At 42.2% G+C, this 26,478-nt stretch overlaps 1 protein-coding gene across 1 annotated transcript in view; it reads left to right on the plus strand.

The window, feature by feature from the left end:
* The window catches only part of LOC126188556 (major facilitator superfamily domain-containing protein 6), a 375,350-nt gene that overhangs the window by 296,910 nt on the left and 51,962 nt on the right, over positions 1-26,478 (plus strand). Inside the window, exons 9-10 of the mRNA XM_049930156.1 lie at positions 5,362-5,523; positions 18,594-18,724. Coding sequence (XP_049786113.1) covers positions 5,362-5,523; positions 18,594-18,724 — 293 coding nt within the window. The remainder of the gene's footprint in view (positions 1-5,361; positions 5,524-18,593; positions 18,725-26,478) is intronic.

Here is a 26,478-nt window from a genome sequence, read left to right on the forward strand (position 1 = left end):
AGCACAAAGAAGCACCAGCCTATGCTTGTTTTCCATCTTCTCTGAGATCAGTAGGGGTGGATTAGTAACTATGGAAATTTCATTTGACAGCATCATTCCCTATGGGATCGTTATCTTGAAAAATTCAATTTGTGAGCCACTTCAGATTTAAAGGACACTTGTCATAATTCTTTGAGACTTCTGATAGACACACTGAAAGACCACGTTACTTTACAAGCGCGATTGTTTTAGGTTATTTTGTTAAGTTCAAGATTCTGTGTTTCAAGTCAAGATGACTATTTAATTTATTCGGTCTCATATTTGCTATATGTATTCTGAACCGCCAAAGAAACTGGTACAGTCATGCGTATTCAAATACAGAGATATGTAAACATGCAGAATACGGCGCTACGGTCGGCATCGCCTATATAATACAAGTGTCTGGCGCAGTTGTTAGATCGGTTACTGCAACTACGGTGGCAGGTTATCAAGATTTAAGTGAGTTTGAACGTGGTGTTATAGTCGGCGCACGAGCGATGGGACACAGCATCTCCGAGGTAGCGATGAAGTGGCGATTTTCTGTAGGACCATTTTACGAATGTACCGCGGATGTCAGGAATCCGGTGAAACATCAAATCTCCGACGCTGTTGCGACCGGAAAAAGATTCTGCAAGAAAGGGACCAACGACGACTGAAGAGAATCGTTCAACGTAAAAGAAGAGCAACCCTTCTGCAAATTGCTGCAGATTTCAATGCTGGGCCATCAACAAGTATCAACGTGTGAACGATTCAACGAAACATCATCGATATGGGCTTTCGGAGCCGAAGGCCCATTCGTGTACCCTTGATGCCTGCACGGCACAAAGCTTTACGCCTCGCCGGGGCTTTCAGCAGCGAGAATAGACTGTCGATGACTGGAAACGTGTTGCCTGGTCGGACGAGTCACGTTTCAAATTTTATAGAGCAGATGGACGTGTACAGGTATTGAGGCAACGTAATGAATCCATGGACCCTGCATGTCAGCTCGCGGGGACCCTACACCATATTAGGCATGTGTACCAGTTTCTTTGGCTCTCCAGTATAAATATGGTTCATATATACAGAATTTACATATTTACGATCTAGCTTGAGAAGGATGACACATGTAGTCGGTCTTCGTCTTGTAGTAGGAACCATCGCGGCATTTTTCTGAAGTGGCTTACGGAAACCACGGACGATCTAAACCATAATGGCAGGATGAAGATTGGAGCCTCCAGCCTCCCAAAACACAAGGCAACTTTTTTTAAAACAGCGGAATCTCACTAGGTTTATCCCTCGCATACAACAGTGTTTTGCAGACTTTACTTAATAATGAGAAAAGTCAGTGCTACATTGTCTATTCATTTCTTGCTATCAATCACTTATCAGCTGACTGCAGGACCATAGTGACGGTATTTGGTTTTCATTTTGAGTAGCATGCGCCCATCAAGAGTGAAATGTTCAGATAGGAAAGAGGTATTACTTAGTATTAACATTGTAGAGCTTTAGGACTGAAGATTTCCAGAAAAGATAAATACTTGTATTAAAGGGACTGCCTACACTACACTTGTCCGTAATCTTCTTGAGTACTGCTGCGCTGTGTGGGACCCTTACCAGATAGGATTGACAGAGGACACTGAAAAAGTACAAAGGGCAGCTCGTTTTATGCTATTGTGAAATAGGGGAGTGAGAGTCACAGATACGGAATGCTAGGTGGGGTGGTAATCATCAAAACAAGGACTCATTTCATTGTAGCGGGATCTCTTAGTGAAATTCAATCACCAAGATACTTCAAATAAAAAATATCTATGGTTGCGGGGAAAACTTAGCTCTATAAGCGGAGCGCTAGAGGAATAGTATAAAAGTGGTTCTATGAAACATGTGCGAAACGCATAAGTGTGAATTGCAGAGTAATCATGTAGATGACGATAGTGCGAGTGTTTTTTGAAGTGGCAGCAAGGTTTTATTATTATTATTTACGCAGCACCAACTCTCTATTATCTGAGTAATCATTCAGTTATATAATCTATTTCCTACCAGGTACTTTCTTACTGTATTTTTAAATAAGTGTGTTTTGCTAAAATCCTTAATCTCCCTGCGTATATCATTGTACAATTTTTTTTCTTTACAGAAACTTCTATTTGGATGTTTATATTTTACCTTTGTTGCCACACGTTAAGTCCAGGCGTAACGAATCGGTGAACGTACCATACAGTGTAGTTAAAATCGCCGATGCTTCGACCAGATATTTACAATAAGCCCTAAAAAACATGTACCAAAAGGTGTCTCACAGAATCGCGGTTTTGGGGGAGGGTAGTGATCTTGGTTCTCGGTTTTTATTTGAGCCAGGTACCATGAGTAGAAAGTTTTTGGTTTAGTCGCGAGCAGCGGCAGTTTGTATAGCAATTCGAACATCTGTCCTACTGCAGCTATGTTACAGTATAATAAGCATGGTTTGAACGATTGTGCGAATCAATTAGTACCTTTTGCAAAAGATTTTCATTTGGCTTAAATTAATGCTAAGCTAATGGCACCATTTGTATGAGCAGCGTTCGAATTTTACGTGCAAAAAGAGCCAACCACGTTCGGATTTTACGTGCAAAAGCACTCTCTCTTAAATAACTCCGGCCTGGAGTAAGACTAGTGGTTAAACTTTTGTCCACTGGTGCGTGGGACCTTGGTCTAAGATAAATTTTTTAAGATAAATTTTTAATAATTTGAAAAAATCTTGCTTAGTTGGATTTTACATGCAAAAAACATATTTTTCTGGGAGATTTTTGAAGCGCGCCCCTTGTATACTTTAAACTAATACGAATCGGTTCAAACTTTGCACGAAGGTAGATAAATTGATAAAGTCAAAACGAAATGTTTTTATCCATTGTCGAGATACGACGGTTTAAAGCCGAGCTAAATGTAGCAAATTAAATTCGCTCTTGCGTGAACTGAATGCGTGTAAACCGTTTAAAGTGAATGAAATAAATGAAACGTCCATTCTTACGATAAAATTGAAAACTCAGTTTCAAAAATCAAGCGTCATTCGGATTTCACGTGCAACAAACACGTTTTTTTTGTAAGTATTTTTACGCGCGCCATTTCTATGTTTCAAACTTGAGCGAATCAGTTCAAATTTTGTAAGAAGATAGACAAATAAATTTAATTAATGGTCGTCCTGTTGTTTTGTGAAAGCTTTATCCGTTGCTACGGTGTAAGCAACGTGGTTCAAAAGACAATGAAAAACATATACCGTATCAGTCGTCGCACGAGTCAATAAAAATCTGCATCGGTTGCCAAGCTGTGGCAATGTTATGTCAAGGGATATAAGGGAAGAGAACTGGCTTTACGACTTATCTGGCAGTTCCAAAGACATTCAAATCAAAACATCTTGACATATTCGCGCTTTTTCACGAGATAACCCTACTTCCCCAGTGGATAGAGCTCTCTCAGCTGCAAGGTGTTGGCATACCTGCATCTTGCAATTTCTAGGGTAAAGTCCCTGATTCTGCGGCAAGATCCAGAAGATTTGCCGGCCATAGGAAACGTGAGATGGTGGCATGGGTCATTTTATATTACATGACATCAAGTATCATGTTACTTTACTTGACACGGTGCATTATGTTACATGACATGAATACTAATACTATCAAGTGAAAAAGCGGGAATACGTCAAGATAATTTGATTTAAACGTCTCTGAAGCTGCAGATAAGTCGAAAAGCTAGTTCCCTTCTTTTACACTACTGGCCATTAAAATAGCTACACCACGAACATGACGTGCTACAGACGCGAAATTTAACCGATGGGAAGAAGATGCTGTGATATGCAACTGATTAGCTTTTCAGAGTATTCTCACAAGGTTGGCGCCGGTGGCGACACCTACAACGTGCTGACACGAGGAAAGTTTCCAACCGATTTCTTATACACAAACAGCAGTTGACCGGCGTTGCCTGGTGAAACGTTGTTGTGATGCCTCGTGTAAGGAGGAGAAATGCGAACGATCACCTTTCCGACTTTGATAAAGGTCGGATTGTAGCCTATCGCGATTGCGGTTTATCGTAACGCGACACTGCTGCTATCCAATGACTGTTAGCAGAATATGGAATCGGTGGGTTCAGGAGGGTAATACCGAACGCCGTGCTGGATCCCAACGGCCTCGTATCACTAGCAGTCAAGATGACAGGCATCATATCCGCATGGCTGTAACGGATCGTGCAGCCACGTCTCGATCCCTGAGTCAAGAGGTGGGAACGTTTGCAAGACAACCATCTGCACGAACAGTTCGACGACGTTTGCAAGTAGCATGGACTGTCAGTTCGGAGACCATGGCTGCATTACCCTTGACGCTGCATCACAGACTGGAGCGCCTGCGATGGTATACTCAACGACGAACCTGGGTGCGCGAATGGCAAAACATCAGTTTTTCGGATGAACCCAGGTTCTGTTTACAGCATCATGATGGTCGCATCCTTGTTTGGCGACATCGCGTTGAACGCACATTGGAAGCGTGTATTCGTCATCGCCATACTGGCGTATCACCCGGCGTGATGGTATGGGGTGCCATTGGTTACACGTCTCGGTCACCTCTTGTTCGCATTGACGGCACTTTGAACAATGGACGTTACATTTCAGATATGTTACGACTCGTGGCTCTACCCTTCATTCGATCCCTGCTAAACCCTACATTTCAGCAGGATAATGCATGACCACATGTTTCAGGTCCTGTACGGGCCTTTCTGGACACAGAAAATGTACGACTGCTGCCCTGGCCAGCAATTTCTCCAGATCTCTTACCAATTGAAAACGTCTGGTCAATGGTGGCCGAGCAACTGGGTCGTCACAATGCACCGATCATTACTCCTGATGAACTGTGGTATCGTGTAGAAGCTGTACCTGTACACGCCATCCAAGCTCTGTTTGACTCAATGCCCAGGCGTATCAAGGCCGTTATTACGGCCAGAGGTAGTCGTTCTGGGTACTGATTTCTCAAGATCTATGCAGCCAAACTGCGTGAAAATGTAATCACATGTCAGTTCTAGTATAATATATTTGTCCAATGAATACCCGTTTATCATCTGCATTTCTTCTTGGTGTAGCAATTTTAATGGCCAGTAGTGTACATCCCTAACTCTGCCTAGGAAATTCGTCTTTTTTGTGCTATGATAGGAGTATTTTTAATCTAGTTATTCTTATGACCCTTCTCTGTAGTGTGAGAACTATGTTCATGTTTTGCGCATTTGATACCCAGTAAAGAATTCCATAGCTGAGATGTGAGCTTACGTTCGAACAGGACGTAAACTTGCAGTAGTGTTCCACAAGTTGCCTCCGTGGTGCTGCTGGCTTGTGAAGTGCCTTGTCGCGCCCTGCCGCAGGCATCACGCACGCGGCGGTGTGGGCGGCGTGCTGCTCGTACATCGCGCACAACACGCCGCAGGAGCTGCGCAGCTCCGCCCAGGGCGTGCTGCAGGGCATCCACCACGGGCTGGGCCGCGGCTGCGGCGCCGTCATCGGCGGCATCTTCGTCAACTACTTCGGTCAGTACCGCCACTACCTGTAGCATTCTGTCTGGCGGCTTCTCAAATCTACAACTTCCATGGATGTACTAGTCTTGTGATTTTTGTCGAAAGTTAACATTTTGAGATCATGGCTGTGTACAAGACACAGGCAGATTCTTTGCAAAGAAGAAAACAGCAACCAGCCATTGTCAATAACGCTATTTATTAACAAAAATTGCGCCGTTACATGTTTCGAACTGACAGGTTCATCTTCAGACTCCCTTTCTCATTTAGAGTACATCTGTCGTTTACATTAGTTGTCGGCTCTTCTTGCCCCTTGTGGGTGGTGGTGCTCAACGGACATTTGCCACAAACCGGGAAAAAACAGCTGCAATTACGAGGCGCGTCCAATAAGGAATGCAAGACTTTTTTTCTGAAAGCAGGTTGGTTTATACAGGATCCCACTACACCATATTATTCCCCACTCTTTTGGCTACAAAACACTATTTTTCAATACAATTTCCGTTCAATGCGACTGCCTTACGCCAACTTACTGGCACGACCTGTATGCTCGCATGGTACCACTCTACTGGTCGACATCGGGGGAAACGCCAGTAGCCGGCCGAAGTGGCCGTGCGGTTAAAGGCGCTGCAGTCTGGAACCGCAAGACCGCTACGGTCGCAGGTTCGAATCCTGCCTCGGGCATGGATGTGTGTGATGTCCTTAGGTTCGTTAGGTTTATCTAGTTCTAAGTTCTAGGGGACTAATAACCTCAGCAGTTGAGTCCCATAGTGCTCAGAGCCATTTGAACCATTTGAAACGCCAGTAAACAACTAAAATTGGAAAGAAAATGTTGTGGGGAAGGCTAACCAAAGGCTGCGTTTTATTGGCAGGACACTTAGAAAATCTAACAGACCTACTAAGGAGACTGCCTAGACTACGCTTGTCCGTCTTCTTTTAGAATACTGCTGCGCGGCTTGGGGTCCTTACCAGATAGGACTGACTGAGTACATCGAAAAAGTTCAAAGAAAAAAAAAGTCATTCAAATGGCTCTGAGCACTATGGGACTTAACTTCTGAGGTCATCAGTCCCCTAGAACTTAGAACTACTTAAACCTAACTAACCTAAGGACATCACACACATCCATGCCCGAGGCAGGATTCGAACCTGCGATCGTAGCGGTCGCGCGGTTCCAGACTGTAGCGCCTAGAACCGCTCGCCACTCCGGCCGGCAAAGCTCAAAGAAAGGCAGCACGTTTTGTATTATCGCGAAATATGGGAGAGAGTGTCACAGAAATGATACAGGATTTGGGCTGGAAATCATTAAAAGAAAGGCGTTTTTCGTTGCGACGGAATCTTCTCACGAAATTCCAATCACCAACTTTCTCCTCCGAATGCGAAAATATTTTGTTGACACCGACCTACATAGGGCGGAACGATCACCACGATAAAATATGGGAAATCAGAGCTCGTACGGAAAGATATAGGTGTTCATTCTCTCCGCGCGCTATACGAGATTGGAATAATAGAGAATTGTGAAGGTGGTTCGATGAACCCTCTGCCAGACACTTAAATGTGATTTGCAGAGTATCCATGTAGATGGAGATGTAGAAGCATCATTAACCGCCCCATCATCCACGTACTGCTTCCCGTGGAGTGTCTCCTTCATTGGGCCAAACAGATGGAAGTCGGAAGGACCGAGATCTGGGCTGTACCGTTGATGAGATAGAACAGTCCAATATGTTATGTAAGCTCCTCTCGGGTACGCAGACTTGCGTGAGGCGTTGTACTGTTATGGGGAAGGAAAAGTTCGTTTGAATTTTTGTGGCGACAAACACGATGAAGTCGTTTCTACAATTTTCTGAGCACAGTACACTTCAGAGCTGATCGTTGCACCATGAGTAAGGACATGAAGCAGAAGAACCCCTCCAGAGTTCCAGAAGACAGTCGCCATGGTATTACCGGCTGAGGGTGCGGCTTTGAACTGTTTCTTCGGAGACAAGGTGGTGTGGCGCCAATGCACGGATTGCCGTTTTGTTTCTGGTTCGAAGTGATGAACCCGTGTTTCATCGTCTGTGCTGATTTTCGATTAAATTTTTTTACGATCAGCCTCGTAACATGCGAGCAATTCCGCACAGACGCCCCTTCGTTGCTCTTTACAAAGAGGTGAAAAGAGTCTTGGGATACTTTCTAATATCGTGTCGGATCTCATTTTGCCCAGCGAAGTGTGGCACCCCGACGTAACACGGACTCAGCAAGGTGTTGGTAGTCCTCTTGAGAAATAATGAGCCATGCTGCCTCTATACGCGTCCATAATTCTAAAAATGTTGCTGGTTTAGAATTCTGCACACGAATTGACCATTCGATTATGTCCCATAAACTTTCGAATCGGTTCGTATCGGGCGACCTGGGTGGCCAGATCATTCACCCGAATACTTCAGAGTGTTCTTCAAACCAATCGTGAACAATTGTGGCCCGGTGACGTGGCGCGTTGTCATCCATAAAAATCCCATCGTTCTTTTGGGAACGTGAAGTCCATGAAGGGATGCAAATGGTCTCCACGCAGCCGAACATAACCATCTGCAGTCAATGGTTGGTTCAGCTGAACCAGAGGACCAAGTCAATTCCATTAAATACAGCCCACACCATTATGAATCCACCAGCAGCTTCCACAATGTCTTGTTGAGAACTTGAGTCCATGGCTGCTTGAGGTGCGTACCACACTCGGGCCTTACCATCAGCTCTTACCAGCTGAAATCTGGACTCATCTGATCAGGCCACCGTGTTCCATTCGTCGAGGGTCCAACCGATATGGTCAAGAGACCAGGAGAGGCGTTTCAGGCGATGTCGTGCTATTAGCAAATGCACTCGCGTCGGCCAACTGCCGCCACAGCTTATTAATGCCTAATTCCGCAGCATCGTCCTAACGGATACGTTCGTCGTACATTCCACACTGATTTCTGCGGTTATTTCATTTAATGTTCCTCGTCTTTTAGCACTGACGCAAACGCCGCTGCTATTAGTCGTCAGGTAAAGGTCCTCGGTCGGCCACTGCGTTGTCCGTGGTAAAAGGTAATACCAGAAATTTGGTATTTTCGGCACACTCTTGACACTGTGGATCCCGGACTATTTAATTTCCTAACGAAATGGAATGTCTCATGCGTCTAGCCCCAACTACCATTCCGCGTGCAGAGTCTGTTAATTTCCCTCGCGTTGCCATTATCACATCAGAAGTCTTTTCACATGAATTGACTGAATACAAATGACAGCTTCCCTAAGGCAACACCCTTGTATATCTTCTGTACCCGACACTACCGCCAGCTGTATACGTACATATCGCTATCCTGTGACTTTTGTCGCCTCAGTGTATGTTGTTCTGTTGGGCGACAAGAAACTAGCGGGCCACCCCTTTGAGCACCGTAACAGGTGGACGAGTGCGTCTACACAACCAACAGAGACCTCCTGTTGAGCAACGACGTGTTGGATTGTGATCCGTCGATCACCTCCGACGAGAGTGTTCGCATGCCCCAGCATTGCAGGAGTCACAGCTGTGTGCGGCCGGCAGGCACACGGGACGCCGGACAGGTTTGTGACGATGACAGACGCCTCGCTCACCGATTCACCGCGCTTTTGTTCACTACCAGGTCCCTGTAGACGTTCTGAAAGCGCCTATGAATATTTCCAATGCTCTGGTTTTCCGTCGAAAGAAACCCAATAAGAACTCTCGGTTTGGAACGCACCTCCGTTACAGACGCCATTTTGAAGGCTACGTACAGCGCCACCACCTATCGGAACTTCATGAAACTATAAGAGCTGAAGCGGGAATATTCCACTATGTCCCCCAAAAATGCCGCATTTTTTCAAGTGCAATTGTCTGAAACAAAAATGTGTTGCATTACTTATTGAACACCCCTCGTATGTAATCAATAACAGATGTAATCTAAGCGTGAACAGCCGTCTGAACATGAGCCTGTCGGTTCTAAACCGGTAACGGGATGGATCAAGTGGTAACCTAGCGCGGATTTACGAAAAGAGTGATGAGTGCGGCAGAACTATAACGCAAGGACGGGCGCCTACTCTTCTCCGTTCTGGTCTCGTCCATTGTCAATACTTCTGCCTCTGTGCGGAGGAGCAACTTGTTTCAAGTGGGCGCTGAGGTACAAACTTGCAGACTTCCGAGAAAGAACATGCTTCTATCAGTGTCTTGAAAAGAGGATATAAAATAATCATCAACAAAAGCAAAAAAAGAAAATATAATGAAGTGTAGTGTAACTAATCAGGTGATGCTGAAAGAATTAGATTAGGATACGAGACACTTAATGTAGTAGATGGGTAGATTGCTTTTGTTATTTGGGCAGCAAGTAACTGTAGAGAGGATATAAAATGTCGACTGGCGATGGTAAGAAAAGCGTTTCTGAAGGAGAGCAATTTTTTAAAAACTGTATATAGATTTAAGTGTTAGGAAGCCTTTTCTGAAAGCATTTGTACGGAGTGTAGCCACGTATGGAGGTGAAACATGGACGATAAACAGTTTAGATGAGAAGGTAATACAAGCTTTTGAAATTTGATGCTACAGATGAATGCTGAAGGCTAGATGGGTGCCTCGAATAAATAATGATGAAGTACTGAACAGAGCTGGGGAGAAAAGAAATTTTGACAAAACCTGACTAGAATAAGGGATCGGTTCATAGGACTGATTCTGAGACATCTAGCGACCACTAATTTAAAATTGGAGGGAAGTGTGGGGTAAAAGATATAGAGGGAGACCAAGAGGTGAATACACTAAGCAAATTCAGAAGGATGAAGTTTGCAGTAGTTATTCGGGATGGAAGAGGTTTGCACAGGACAGAGTAGCATGGAGAGCTGCATCAAACCAGTCTTCGGATTGAAGTAAACAACAACAACAACAATGCTTTTATCTGTTTACTGCAAATAACAGAAATGGCAACATGAAAACATCATCTTATTATATTTGCTAGAATTTCAGTAACACTACAGAATTACATGCACGATAAATTTGCCTTCCAGTGGTTTCTTTGGTGGAATAAAAACTAACTCTTATTGCAGAGCACCTAGGACTTCGAAGAAAACTGAACCACGTCCACATTATGTATTTTAATTAAATGAATTTTTTAAAAAGATACTTAATTTGGACAGCATTTCGTAATATTTACGAAACCACAGCATTTTCTTTATTACTAACACAGGAGGTGCTGGTTTAGTCATCTGCAGCTAAGTATTTTATCATCTACATTAACTCCGTCTTCTGATGTTAAATTGAGGCAGAAGGCCAAGTCCACAAGGGTTGGTACGGTAGTGGTTTTCTGTGGCTCTTTGGTTTACTGACGGCCTCTCTACCTACCTCTACGTCCTGCATAATCAGCTAATGAGACTTTGTCAGTGTTTCCCTTTGTCCTTCATTTGCAATCTGATTATTAATTTTAAATTAATCACATGTTTGGCAAGGTTTTTTTTCGAATATTGAAAGATTGTGAAAATTAAGTGTTTGTATCTAAGTTTATCCCGGCAAATGCCTGCTATGAAAATTGGCTGGGTAGCTGCTGGGAATGGACTGCCAATGAAAAATTAAGCACTTTTCATAAAGTGAAGAAAGTAATGCGGGACTATCACTAATGAAACAAAGCAGATTATTACCTATGATTAATGGAAAATGGCGTGTGGGTAGGGCCTCCCGTCGGGTAGACCGTTTGCCTGGTGCAAGTCTTTCGAGTTGACGCCACTTCGGCGAGTTGCGTGGCGATGGGGATGAAATGATGATAAGGACAACACAACACTCAGTCCCTGAGCCGAGAAAATCTGCGACCCCGCCGGGAATCGAACCCGGGCCGTTAGGTATGACATTCCATCGCGCTGACCACTCAGCGACCAGGGGCGGACAGCTATGATTAATGGCATGCAGAAGTAAACAGAAAGTACCCAAATGTTCCATCACGGACCCCATGACACATTTGACATGAATAGTGGCACGCTAACGACTTGGTAGAGGTCGAAATAAGGCTCAACAGCGTGTGCACAAATTAAACCAGCTATAAAATATGCGAGCTCTATTCATTCTTTATCGCCTCTCTACATCTCGTGTATCTGAATGTAATGCTTAGCAGCGGAAACTCACTAGGCTGAAACAACATCCTAAAATTGCAGTGGGCGTATTTAAGAGTCACATAACCACGCGGAAGTTGTAGGAAATTAGGGACCTCAAAATGTAAGTATAGATTGTGAGTTATTTGTTCTTGTCAATTGATAACAAAGTACCACAGAGGAATGTTCTGGACGATGAGTGACGCCAAGCACTGTGGGGCTTGCACTTTTATTTCAAGACTGCATGAAGAAAAAGGAATAACAATTTCCCATCTGGACAGCTCGAAAGTTCAAGATAAACGAGAGATAAATATTAAACATAAAGAATTGAGCTTAGAAGACGCATAACGGAGTTAGTTAACTGTGAGCTGCCTGAGCCCGAGCAACTCTTTACATTTTCCAAGTACAGTGAGTGGGCACCAGTCAGGACAAGACGAGAGATGGGAAGCAAATCAAACTTCTCACTCCTAAACTGCCCAAAATTCCCAAATTCCGTATGGAGGGATGACCGAATGCTGCTGCCCAGGCGACGAACGAGAATGTGCCTGTCCCCACGTAAAATCAGTGTAATGCAACAGAAAATTCCACTTAAGCAGCACAAAAAGGCATATTGTGATTCATTATATTGGTACCGAAACCGAACTGTCTCTCTCCATTCGTTAGCATCATTCGTACCATCTCTGGTGGCGGGTCTGAATTGGACAGTCCATAAACTGAAACGAGCTTTCTCACACAGCCAGGATAGCGTCGGTAGGCGGCTCTTTTTGATGTGCAGATAGAAAGGCAATTTTCTCGGTCAAGTTCACACACGGGAACGCTGTGACAGACAGCGGCAGCGCACCTGTTGCAGCATATTAGCGCCAGGAACGGGCCACAGCAACATTTCAGAAAACAGGATCTTTCTGTAAAAACTGGGCATCTCACAGGAGGCTGCCGTTCTCTGCTTTTGAGACACAGTGAAGGCCTTCTGCTGAGCAAAGTCTACACTCCTGTACACCCAGATTCACTCCCTTCCTGCAAGGAGTCCGATAGCTTCCCATTCCCAGCAAAAGTACCAAGCTCACAAAATAGATTATCAAGTAATCGTAACAGAGCTGAAATAAAAATCGTTAAGCGATGCGTGACAGTCATGTTACAGCAGATTACAATCTTAATCAAAACATTCTACATGCTCATTCCTTACTGATCTGCAATTCTCCTTCCCACAAATTCTTAAGTACAGGTAATTTCAATATGAAAAGATGTGATGAAATTATGTTCATATTTCCCATTACGCTACACATAAATTATAACTTCAAACTTGGAACAGACAAATACGTAATGGATTACTATATTTTAACTTACTTTTATTGTTTCGATAATTAATGTAAATGTTAAACTCCAAACAACAGTCCATAACATTCAACACTCAGTGGACATTGCCCACGATTTTGCTGGATAAAGAGATAGCTCTTCTTAGAAGTACCAAATCACTTAACGTACGGCTTGGAAATACAAATTCTAAGGAATGATCCATTTTACCACTGACACACCTATGTCTGAGCTACAAGAACAACATAAAACTCGAAAATGTAAAAATTCAAGGAGACGCAGTTCGTTATTCATTCATTCATTCACGCACCACGTTCCGTAAATACCATAATGAAGGACAGCCCTCAGGGATGGGGGACGAGTCAAGTTACACATTAACAGGCAGAAACGGCCACTGCTGGCTACTTCTGTAAAGTACGCTAACAACAGCTTATGATTAGCGCTAATCTACTCAACCTGACAATTTTGGTAATTACTTATAGAATGCTTTGTACACCATTTTCTTCTGCATGGGCCCCACAGCCTCAATAAATCTGAAAAACAACATTTTTCCATCATAGTGGGTATAATTTTTTTTTTATTTTTCAGACAAAAGGATTTATACACAGTCTGGTGGGAAAATGTCGTTTTCCAGCTCTGTACATGAATGGTAGAGATAAACAGCTAGTATGAGAAACGTCACTACTCCTACTCGTACACAACTCTGCTATGGCTTTCATCTAACATTTAAAAAATATCATTTTTTGTTTTGATTTGCGTAATACTTGTATGAGTTGTTTTAAACTGTTGGCTGTGTACTGGTTTTAAGCTTGTTTCATTATTCTCATGGCTGTGTTTGGACACTTTTTCAGTATGCTTGTATCATCAGCAGATATTACACCTTTTGTAGAATCCCGCAGTGTCCCCAATAAATCATTTATGCAGACTGCGAACAGCAGAAAGTGAAGCACTGAACCTACCGGTAATTCATATTTTATGTTTCCTTTCTCTGAATTTTACCTATTTTTGCCCTGTTATTTGGTAATATGACTCTTTGTTTTCCATTGTTAAGATATGACTCCATCCATGCGAAGGGAATACCGTTAATGTCCTAGCATTTTAGTTTTTCTACTATCATCTGTTAGATTAGTGTCGTTTGACTCGTTTATTCGTTTCATTCCTGATAATCTTCCAAATTGTCCTTGCTTTGTTCTGGAATTTTCAGCGTTTCTTGTGTTGTAAATTATTTTTCCGTTTTTGATGACACACTGTAAAATTTTCCAATACTACTTGTAATGCGTTTTTAATTCTCGAATAGAGTTTTTCTTTGCGTTATATAAACCTGTCTGTGCGTAGTACCTGATATTTTGGTTCCATATGTTAATTACCCTTTTTCTCGACTTCCACTGTACATGTCCCTGACTCATTGTCAACGTAAGCTGGATCCACTATAGTGTAAGAATATTTTTAGGAAATAATTAGATTTGTTGTCTAATATTTGTCCGTGGTAAACGTCTTCTCACTTTTCATTCTGCAAGTTCTCCGAATAATGTGACTGATTCAGCATTTATAATTCTGTGCAGTTTTCCTTTTTTATATGAACCTGACTGATGAGATGCTTTATCGCCGCCTTTTTACCATCAAATTCAGTCATTTATAAATGAGATCACATCTATTTCATTAAAGACAAGTGCATTTAGAATTAAATTATCAGTCCTTCTATTCTTGTCGGGTGTGCTACTATGGGCGTCATACCAAAGATGGATACCAATAACTTTGCCCTTGATCAGAACTATCCGATATAAAATCTATATTGACATCTCCACATACGATTACTTTCCAGTTATTTCTACAGTGTCTCATTACTGCCCTGTCCACTAGCTTAATGAAGCTTAAAACATTTCCTGTTCAAGCCTATCAACTGTCAGAGCTGCCTTCTTGTGTATTTCCAAGTCTTAAACTGAAGTAGCTGTTCAATGCAGTATCCACTGATACACGGGACATTTTGTGCATGTCGCCGCTTCCTCCTTCCTCATATTACACCTACAGTAATGTAAAAGTAATTTGTATGTACCTAGATTTCTATAACTTCAAGATGATGTTCTGTCATGTATCGCAACCTGTAGGAATACCTTCAGATTTTTCAGTGTCTCATATTGATATGAGAAGCTCAATTTCTTATGTAGATGAATACATGATGTTTCTTACACACATTCCTTGGTCTCTGTCTAGTGGAATACTGGTTTTAACTGAACTAGGTGAGTTAGGGGCAGCCTTAGAAAGAAGTCAAAGAAAACAGACATGTTGTATGGGAGAAGTCTCACCGTACCTTGCATAGCGGCCTACTTGTCAGGAGCAGAACGCGCTTTTCATATCCCTGACACGTATGCTGCCCTGTATGACAGGTACGAGTATATTGAAGTAACACTGCCCTGCTTTAACGAGCTCTTTTGGAGGAGCTTCATGTGCAGATGGACACAGCTAGGAGAAGATAAGATGAATAAAGGAGGGAATGGATAAAGAGATGGAAGGGGGGGGGGGGATACCCATAACAGAATACATTATTGGAAGCTATCAATGTGTATTCAGACCAGGAAAGTCAACTGTGAACCAGATACTTAATCTCCGTTAAATGGAAGAAAAGACCAACGAATTTAATGTTGGTTTGCACAATCTTTCCATTGATTTCAAATCTGCATATGACACAAAATCGGAGTAAACTTTATGAGGCAATGCGAGAATTTAGGGTGGTTGAGAAGGTGATGTGTTTGACAGAGGTTACCATACGGCACTCCCAGTGCACTGTGCGAGTGCAGTCTACGCTATCACCCCCGTTTCCCACACGAACTGGCCTAAGACATGCAGATGGGCTTTCGTGCGTACTCTTCAATTTAGCACTCGAAAAAGTGGTGCGTTAATCGCATATCCAGACTAGAGGCACTAGCTACTATAAGTCCGTACAATTTCTGGGATATGCAGATGATTTGGAGCTAATGAGTAGAACATTTAGAGATCTACAAAGTGCCTTCTCAGCTCTAAAACTGAGGGCACAGAAAATTGGCCTGAAAATTAATTAAGGGAAGACTAAGTATATGTATAATGATGCAAATCAACGATTACAGCCCACAGTAACCCTTGATGGGATGACGTTTGAGCGAGTGGAATGTTTCACTCATCTGGGCGCTATGGTAGAAGCAAATGTCAGCACTTCGAGTGAAATTATGGCTCACATAAGTGCTTCTAATCGATGTTATTTTGGAATGCTGCGACATTTTAAATCCAAGCTTTTATCACGAAAGACTACGTACCGACTTTATAAAACACTGATACGCCCAGCACTTATGTATGGTTCATAAACATGGACGATTACAAAGCAGGGTGGAATTAGACTGAGACCACACAAAAGAAGTATATTGAGGAGAATCTTTGGACCTGTGTATGAAAATGGGAGTAGGAGATGGCGAAGGACTGCAGTAAGGAGGATGATGTGGTCAAGTTCAAAAAGTTGTGTGGATTGAGATGGGATGGACATGGAATACGACTCGGTGAGACAGATCCTGCAAAAAAAGCCTGCTGCACTGAACCTGGAGGAAGAAGAGCAAGAGGAGGAGCGAGGTTGAGATGGAGTGATAAGTTTGTAGAAGATGCTGCACGAGCTGGTTGCTGTACTGGAGGTCTACAACGAAGTCCAGAGAAGAATGGCGTAAAATTACCTAGAAGGTCAATTCCCATCCTGGGATGTAGAATCAGTGGAAGAAAGGGAAGGGATGGACAGGAGGAAAGGGGGCAGGTGAGGATAGATAGAGAGAGGGGGCAAGAGGGGATCGACAGAAAGAGGGGAAAGGAGGGGAAGGATAGAGAGAGGGGGAGATGGGTACGAGGAGGAAGAGGAGAGGGTGAAGAGACAGAGGGAATGGGAAGGAAGAGATGGACAGATAAAGTTGGGAGGGTGAGATGGACAGACAGAAGGAGGGAGGAAGAGGTGGATACAGAGATGGAGAATGAGGTGTGTGTTATACGCAGGCCGATATTTCTGTTGGCGACTGATGACAGTATATTGAACAACATTACATCAGAATTTACTTCATTTACAGACTAATAATTGAACCTATTACGAGTAGTACATTTTTAGGTTGGTTAGTATCTCAAATTACATATGGCACAAGCAAGCCATAAATGTTTATTTTCCCCTGGACGGCAGGTAAGATACTGAATTGTGGACATGTGGCCTTAAAACGAATAGTCTATACTGCCGGGCATAATCAACTTCAGGGCATAATTATAACAGTGCAGGAAACATCAGTTTGTAAATTATTTGATGTGTTTGTGGGAAGACAAATAGACGCAGAGAAAAATCACCCTACTCACTGAAGTGGGAACATATTAGTGTATCAGTTATCACAATATCTGCACCCAGCGCTTGATTTGTGACGGTTCTCGCTGGTACGCCGTACTGGTACCTCTGACGTAAAAAGTGTTTAAATAACGTTTTAAAACGTCTAAATTTTAAAAAAGCCTCCCAAAGGTCACAGTACAGGAGCCTTCATTTTTAAAAATGAAGCACTGTCTGTTCCTTTACCCCAAACGCCCTCTATGTGTTGAAAACATATACAGGAGAAGCTACAGGGAAAAGGCTAATATCCTGATTTATATAAAATTGAATGTACTCAAGTATTTATGTATGTGTATATGTAAAGCATCTTCTCCTAAACGACTCCATCAGTTTCAATTCAATTTGCTTGCTATATGAGAAACAGCAGTGTCTTCTGTTTATTTCCTAAGCGTCGACCTTCTGCAGGTCTTCTTGCATTTCGCTACAATTTTCTAACTTTGCGACTTCTCTGTATGCAGCAGCATCATTCGCGAAGAGTCTCACGGTACTTACGGCGTTATCCATATGGTTTTTCACATGCATTGTGAAAAGTAATGGTCTTATAACACTTCTCGGAGTACAACTTTTACATATGAAGAATTTTCTCCACTTAAAATAAGATATGATACACTATAAAAGGATTTTATGGACTCTGAGAACCTCTGCACAACTACGTAAGACTGATAAAGCAGTTTATATAGTTTTTACGTAGCCTCTCGTTCTATAGATATTTAATTCTCGCAAAGCAAGATGTGACAACCAGGATAACCTCGCCACTTGATAGACAGGTCGCCATTAGTTCCACATTATGCACTAGCTGCACCAAGTACTGCACACCTTGGTCCAAAATCTGGCGATGCTCGCCGACTCTTACGATAACTATTTCACGCAACTGTATTGAACTATCTACCTCCACGTAAAGATCACTTCACCATTGCGGTTAGCCTCATGGGAGGTCAGATAACAATGCCACGTAATAATCGTTTTTAATCAAACATATAGAACTGAAAGTCGCTTATGGCACATGGAAGAAGAAACCAAAGGCAGGGAAAATATTTGTAAGTGTGTTTAACAGACGAAACACATTTTATGTGACTTACAGAACTTGTAAGTATGTGAAAACAATGATAGAAATTGTGCTTTCCTTTCAAAGATGTGTCAGTCAAGTCACCACAGACACATTTTACACCAAAATAATGACAGGATTGTGTATCCTAAATTAACATGAGAGAATTTAATCGATTATCTTCTGATTTAACTTTTAATACCTAACGAAGCTTTCAAGTAACGTTAATTTTCAAAAGTACTGTACGTATTGTAGTCTAACACAATATCTTCTACTTTCCAGGTACTCGTGCAACTTTCCGTGGTTATGGAATTATTTGCATCTTCGTGCTTGCTGCGTTCGTCTTTATTAACTTCTATCGCAAGGACTCTGGATTTGTTTCTGATCTGCCACCTACGGAAGATCCACATCAGGTACAGGTCTTTTCTAAGTTCAAAATTAAAGAAGTTCAATGTTTCCACTGTTATTTCATAGATTTATTTTTTAAATTATTTTTAATACTTTTCATTTGTTTTTTTGTTTATTTATTTGGCGAACGTATTTCTAGACTCTTAGACTAAAGACCAAACAGTGCTCAGTAATAAAAAGATGACTTCACCATTCCTATTAGACTGACGGGGAAAAAAATTGCAACACCAAAAAAAATTAATGGACAGTAATGAAATTTCTGGAATGGATTTGTTTAGGTAACATAATTAAGTACTTAATATTACAAGATCACAGTTTAATATAAACACGAAATAAGCTACTGCAACTGTGAAATGCTGGCACATTGATAACCGGTTTAACAGCCAGAATCCTGAATGCAAGCATACAAACTTGCATGCATTGTGTCGCAAAGGTGCCGGATATCAGTTGGTGGGATGTTGCACTCGGTCGGTCAGTATAGGGAGGGTTACTGCTGGTTGTGTATGACGGTGATGGTGTCGTCCGATGACGTCCCATATGTGCTCGACTGGAGACAGATCTGGTGATCGAGCAGTCCAAGGCAGTATGTCGACACACTGTAGAGCACGTTGGGCTACAACAGCGATATGTGGGCGAGGGTTATCCTGTTGGAAAACACCCCCTGAAATGCTCTTCATCAGTGGTAGCACAACAGGTCGAATCACCAGACTGACGTAAAAACTTGCAGTCAGGGGGATAACCACGAGAGGCTCCTGCTCTCACACAAAAACGCACCCCAGACGATAACTCCAGGTGTAGTCCAGTACATCTAGCACGAAGGCAGGTTGGTCGCAGCCTTCAACTGGCGTCCTTCCAACCAACAGACGGCCATAACCGGCACCGAGGCAGAACCAGCTTTCGTCAGAAAACACAACACGCCTCCACCCCGCCCTCCAATGAGCTGTCGCTTGACATCACTGAAGTCGCCAATGGCGTTGGATTGGGGTCAGTGGAACGCATGTTACAGGGTATCTGGCTCGGAACTGTCCTTGAAGTAACCGATTTGTAACACTTTGTTGTCACTATGGTGCCAACTGCTGCTCATATTGCTGCTGCAGATGCGGTACGATGCGTCAGAGCCCCACGACGAAGACAATGGTCGTCCGTCTCGGTAGTGCCACGTGGCCGTCCAGGGCCTAGTCTTGTTGTGACGGTACATTTTCGTGACCACCGCTGCCAGTAATTATGTTCAATGACTACATTCCTGCCAAGTCTTTCCTAAATATCATAGTAGTAACATATAACTTCAAGTAGCCATATTACACAAACTCGTTCAAACTCCGTGAGGTGCTGACAACGGCGCCTTTGTCGGCTTAAAGGCATTCTTGACTAACATTAACTTACCACGTCTAATCTGAAAGGTAACTAACGCTCACGACCGTTACAGCATGTATATAAAGCAAAACTGACTTGTGTCCTCATTGTAGGATTCGTACCGGATAGGATTGCTGGAGAAAATAGAAAATATCGAAGGAAGACCACCATGTTTCATTAAAGGTTCATTTACGAAGCCCGAGAGCCAGTGCTCCAAGAGAGGTGTTCTGAAGTCCCAGAGTTACTTCGAATTACTCTGTACACTCCTATCAAGTCGCACTGGCTTGACATATTTGCCAGAAGAATGCACAGAGATCAGGAAATGCTGATACAAACATCATTAGTATTAAGTATTTACCAAAAACATTATGCAATTGGCCCAAAATTTAAACAGACAAAGTCTTTCATACGTAGAAACACGCCTACCAGCTTTCGTTTACGTCACACTATTCGTTCTTGGTGTTACTTTTTTTTTCATCAATGTATAACGTAATTTACTTTCCTGGTTTATGACTTTCTCTAACCATTCTTCCTTGCAATATCATAATACTTTTGGTAAGTACTTGACGCTTAAGATTTTCGTATCAGCATTCCCCTGTCTTTGTGCATTCTACTAGCAAATGTATCAAGCCAGTGCAACTTGATAGGATTATATAGGGTTATTCGTAAGTAACTTTGGGATTTCTGAAGACAACTAAGCGAAAACACGAGACATACAGAAAAATGACAAACATCAGTGGATATAGCGTCTCTCCAAGTTTCGATTTGTAATATGCGTCAGAGCGTAGTTTCAAAGCGTACCACTAGGGGCAGACGTGTCACATGAGAGGACTTAAAAGGCGCAGCAGCTACCTAGTAGCGGTGACTCAGTGAACTGAACTGCGTATACATATTGACAGTCGCTGCGTCGCGAAAGGTACCCACATTTAGACCTGTAATGTTATTTAAGCTGTAATGTTATTTAAGAAGTCGAGAGAGTCTCTGTCCACTTATATCTATCTATTTTCTATCTGTCTTATATTCTCCACCCCATTTTCTTCTGAAACCCTGAGGTACTTCCGAATACCGCTTTATGTTTCAGTAACTTATCATGTATAGCATACTCATTTCTCTTTTTATTCAGTTCCGTAAATCAGGTGGTTACGAATGCAACTACAGAAAGGCACAGCTTTTTGTCTGTACAATAAATACGTCGAATGTTAGCATAAGCTAGATTCCAATTTAGTAAATAAGTAACTCCACTCCTTAATCGTGTAGAGCAGACTAAAGTTGTTTAAATCGTCGCTGTGGTGACAGCTGAGACGTAAAAACCATTAGTTCTGATATTACCTACATTCAAGCCCCAGAACGATAGTCAATGTTTTGAGAGAGCTCAAGAATACAACTAACACAAACGATTTTCAAAAATCGCACCGGCACCTTCAGTACAGATGATATTCGTAGAAAAACATTGTGAACTGCCTTTCTGATTGGATCTTCACATTTTAAACTGAAATCAACGGTATCCATTATACAGGGAGTTCATTTTAACTGAAGACGTTGAAATATCTCGACAACTACACATCGGATCAAAAAAGGTATGATTTCAGTTTGTTTGTTACGGAGAGGGACATCCAACAATACCACACTCGACCCGCCACCCACCTCCCCATGCGTGGAGGGGAATTTGAAGTATTCAATGGGAACCTTCGTTTTCTATTGAAGGTTATAACTCTACGACAAAATCTACATACGTTTTGTTCGAAGCATTTTCTTCCTTTCGCCACAGACGGCGCTGTAATCGGAGGAATAGAAATGGGTACACGATCGTAATTTCCGACATGTTATTCAATGGCCTTTGAATATTCAACGGCACGTGGAACCCCACCTCCGTGCTTGGAGTTAGGACAGGCTAGTATTTCATGAGTTCTAATTGGAAACCCCATTCGCAACGTTGTAATCCTCCGACATATCGAACAGGGGGCTACTCGACACGCCAGTCTGGCAGTCTAACGAACTACGACGTATCATAACAGGCAGTACACTGCGACCAGAGCTCACGTAACGTGCAGACGTAGAACAGACAGCGGCTCTAAACATTACAATACTTGCACAGTGTTTATTGCCTGCACAGCTACCTGTCATATGGAGAACAGACGCGCAGTTGGACGGTGAATGCTGCAACCACAGAAGAAGAAACTGAAATAATCCTGATTTACGGAGAATGTAAGAGAATTGTTGAGGCTGCTGCTGCCTTGTGTGCCGAGCGTTTTCAAAAGAAAGCTCGCTCTTTTTCGTTTTTTTACAAGGTTGTGAACGCCTTTACGTCTGATGGCAGCATACAGAGCGGCAAAAAACCCACGAATAAGCGCCCGTCAATTACACCGCGATTCCGGTATGCCGTAGGTAGTATTGTCACAATACAGTACTTCGTCGTCGTAAGTATCATCCATACCATGTGTCACTGCATCAAGAACTTTATAGTGCAGATTTCCATACACGGATAGTGTTCTATGAATGAGCACATCAACAAATGGAAACGACCCCCACGTTTTTTTGCCGAGTACTATTTTCCAACGAGTCTACATTCACAAACCATGATAGCGTTAACCGGCATAACAGCATTACTGAAGTGTAGACGGTCCCCATTGGTCACAGCAAATTGACTATCAACGACCTTGGTCAGGTAACGTATGGTGTAGCATTATGGGGAATAGACTCATTGGTCCGTGTTTTATCGACGGCACATTGAATGCACGCAAATACTGAAGCTTTTGGAATAGAAACTACCGGCACTACTGCAAGGTGTGGCCTTGGACGTTCGAAAACGTATGTGGTTTCAACATGACGGCTGTCCAGCGCATTACGCAATTGAAGTACAGGAGGTATTAGACCGTGTTTACAATGGTCGGAGGATCGGCAGAGGTGGCCCTGTTAATTGGCCCGTTAGGTCACCGGATTTGACGTCGCCGGATTTCTTTCTGTACGGATATTTAAAAGGTAAGGTGTACCAGCGAGTGCCAACAGGTCGTAAAGACATGGTCGACCGCATCAGAAACGCCTGTGCTGACATTCACACAGGTATGCTTCTGTCCTGTGGATCACTAAGTGTATTGAAGTTGGCGGCTCAATATTTGAACACTTACTCTAACTGCAAAAAAAGAGTAGCGTTCTCCTCGAGCCACTGCCACAAACCATCGGAGGAATACAACGTTGCGAATGGGATTCCCAATTAGAAGTTATGCAATACTGGCCTGTCCTAGCCTCGCAGCATGGAGGTGAGATCCCATGAGCCATTGAGTAGCATGCCGGAAATTACGATTGTCTACCCATTTCTATTCCTCTGATTACAGCGCCATTTGCGGCGAAACGAAGAGAATGATTCAGACAAAATGTATGTAGATTTTGCCGTAGAATCGTAATCTTCAATAAAAAAACGGGGGTTCTCATTGAAGATTTCAAAGTTGCCAACATTCCTTTCCCCGCCACCCACTCATGGGGGTTGGGTGTGGTATCGCTGAATGTCCCCCTCCGACTCAAAAAAATTGGAATTATAACCTTTTTGATCCGATGGATAATTTTCGAGATATTTCAACGTCTTCAGTTAAAATGAACACCACGTATATAAATAGTTTTTCATCTTCTTCTATAAACTTAAGTCTTTATCAAATATCATATGCATAAAGTAAACGGTTTTAGCTCTGAATACCTAAAGAGCCAGATCTTGTCTGTACTACCAATCACGAAAATCGCTGTTGAGATATTTCTAACCAAACATTGCAGAATAACACGGAAGAGTCCAACGCACGTCACATCTATGTGACCAAAGAAAATAACCTCTATTTTTTCGAGCAATTTATTTTGCACAACAATGAAAGTACGAGGCAATATCGGAAAGTAACGCACAACAATTATACTTTGAAAAACTGTAACAAGTAACAAAACAAAAAATCACAAATTAACTTAAATCTTTTACCTATTTTTCTACGTAGTCACCAACGTTCTCAACACATTTCCCCCGTCATGGAACCAGTTTCAATATGCCCTGTTTGTAGAAGTCCATTTGACTGGAGGACAGCCATCTGAGGACTGCTGATTTCACTTCCGCATCCGTCGCGAATTGTTGGCCGGCCAGAAATTTCTTCATGGGACCAAACAGATGAGAGTCCGACAGTGTAAGGTCCGGACTGAATGGTGGATGCTGGAGCACCTCCCACCCAAATTTGGGGATTTTCTCATGACAAGAGCAGCAACATGGGAGCGAGCATTGTCATGAACAAATTTGGTACCGTCAATGTTAATGTTGTAGCGTTTGTCAAGAAGGACACGACGCAACTTAACCAAAGTTTAATGTAGGCTGCAGCATTCACAGTGGTCCCGTGCTCAGCAAAGTCCACCAATAACACATCGTGCATATCCCAGGACTTTGTCACAGGCACGTAATTCAGAGTCACTGTGAATTTTTTTCGTACTGGGGAAACAGCATATTTCCAGTCCAGTGACGCCTGCTTGGTTTCAGGTAATAAAATGAAAACACACTGCAATCAAATGGAATACAGCAGCAATTAGGCCTACTTCACGATAACTGTGACAGAATACTCGTGTTTCGAAATACTACCCCCAGGGAGCAGTTGTGCAAGGAAAGTGGCGCAACAAAGTACAACCAAGTTGAACTTTTTGTGGCGTGACAAGAGTTGTTTCTCTTAAGTCGCGCCACAGAAAACTGAAAGTTCATACATGTGACTGCAGTATGCCACTAGCCGTGGCAATACTGTAGATATGTGTGTGAACCTGGCTTCAGTACACGAAACAAGGAGTTTGTGCCACCCTGAGGATAAAAAATGTCATAATCGAGATACAGCTAGAGATCTATGGACTGAAATCACAGCTTTGTTAAAAACCACAACTAGCAAAAGTCTTAATTGGAAATTTTAGTCGTAAACTACAATCTCAAAATATAATTTTTTTCAAGCGAGAAGGATGGCTATCTTATGCTTAAAGTTACTGTAGTGGATCATTCTTGGGTTTTGGTATGTGGGCATTAGATGTTCAAGAATTATTATTATTGCTTAACCCTGGAATGCTTCCCATATTTAATACTACAAAAATAGTAACCTGGAGTACAAATGTACTCCATAAGAAAAAGACATAACTTTTGTTTTCCATAAGTACATATTTTAAATTAGCACATAAAACTTAAAGCACATTGTCTTTTATATATAGAACGACTGTCGATAAAAAAAAGAAATTGATTCACTCACAGATAGGACATATTGGCTTTCAATTTGTCATGTGTGTCTACTGATGACAAAGGCCTTAATGGCCGAAAGCTATGAGTGTGTAAATCTTTTTATTGTGCCTATCGCGACTCAGTATCTCCGCTATATGGTGAGTAGCAACGTTCCTTCTCTGGTATTGTTATATTCCATCCTGGATTTTCCATTGTTTAATAGAAAGTTTCTCTTTTCATCTCATATTTTCGTGCAGCTTGTCTGATTATTCCAGTATCAGAGGACGGAGCTTATAGTATTTGCCATGTTCTTTCGTGACAGGTATAGTTCCTTCACATGCATTCAGTAGCCTTTTGGTAGCAAAACTTGCACTGCAACCCTCATCTCCAAGTACTGAGCTGTTGTGGCATCCATTTCGCTCAAGGAGGTTAAAATACAGGTTGTATTTTTAAAAAATAATCCATTTAAAAAAAATCATAACTCTTATGTTATTTGAGATATGTGCATGAACATTGTAGTGTTGGAAAGAATAAACTCTCTAGTTTTACATGAATCCCACTAGGTAGCACAGTGGCATCTGGAAGTGTGGGAATTTTTAAATCAAAGTAATACTGAATGATGGATTGGTCACATTGGACCAAATGATTTGGCCTTACAAACTGGCCTCCAAGATCACCAGACCTTACTGTATGTCATTATTTATTGTGGGGGTTTATAAAAGACTCTGCTTCTGTGCCTTCATTACTGGCAGCAATGAATGAACTGAGACATTGCATAACAGAATCTGTGGAAGCTGTAACTCAAGACATGCTCTCTGCAGTGTAGGAACAATTTGAATACCGCATTGTCATATGCCGTGAATCTCAAGGGGATCATATTAAATACCTATGAAAAGGTATGAAAGAAAAACATTTTTGAGTTTCCTGTTCATCAAAAAACAAAATTCATTGTAAATATTTATTAGTTTCAGAAATATAGATGTGCCAAAACAGATGATTTTGCTTGTTACACCCTATATTGTATCTGCATTGACTGAATAGATTCTAGCATAACCTAACCTAGCCTCCTTCATCCCACCAAAAACTGTGGATTATGGAAAGAGATCAGACACACTACAACAAAGCTATCGGCCATTGTTATCAGGCAAACTCCAGCAATGGTGTCTGGCAACCATTGTCTATGCCACTGCGAATGTG

This window comes from Schistocerca cancellata, chromosome 5, assembly GCF_023864275.1.
Source record: "Schistocerca cancellata isolate TAMUIC-IGC-003103 chromosome 5, iqSchCanc2.1, whole genome shotgun sequence".
NCBI classification, from domain to species: domain Eukaryota; kingdom Metazoa; phylum Arthropoda; class Insecta; order Orthoptera; family Acrididae; genus Schistocerca; species Schistocerca cancellata.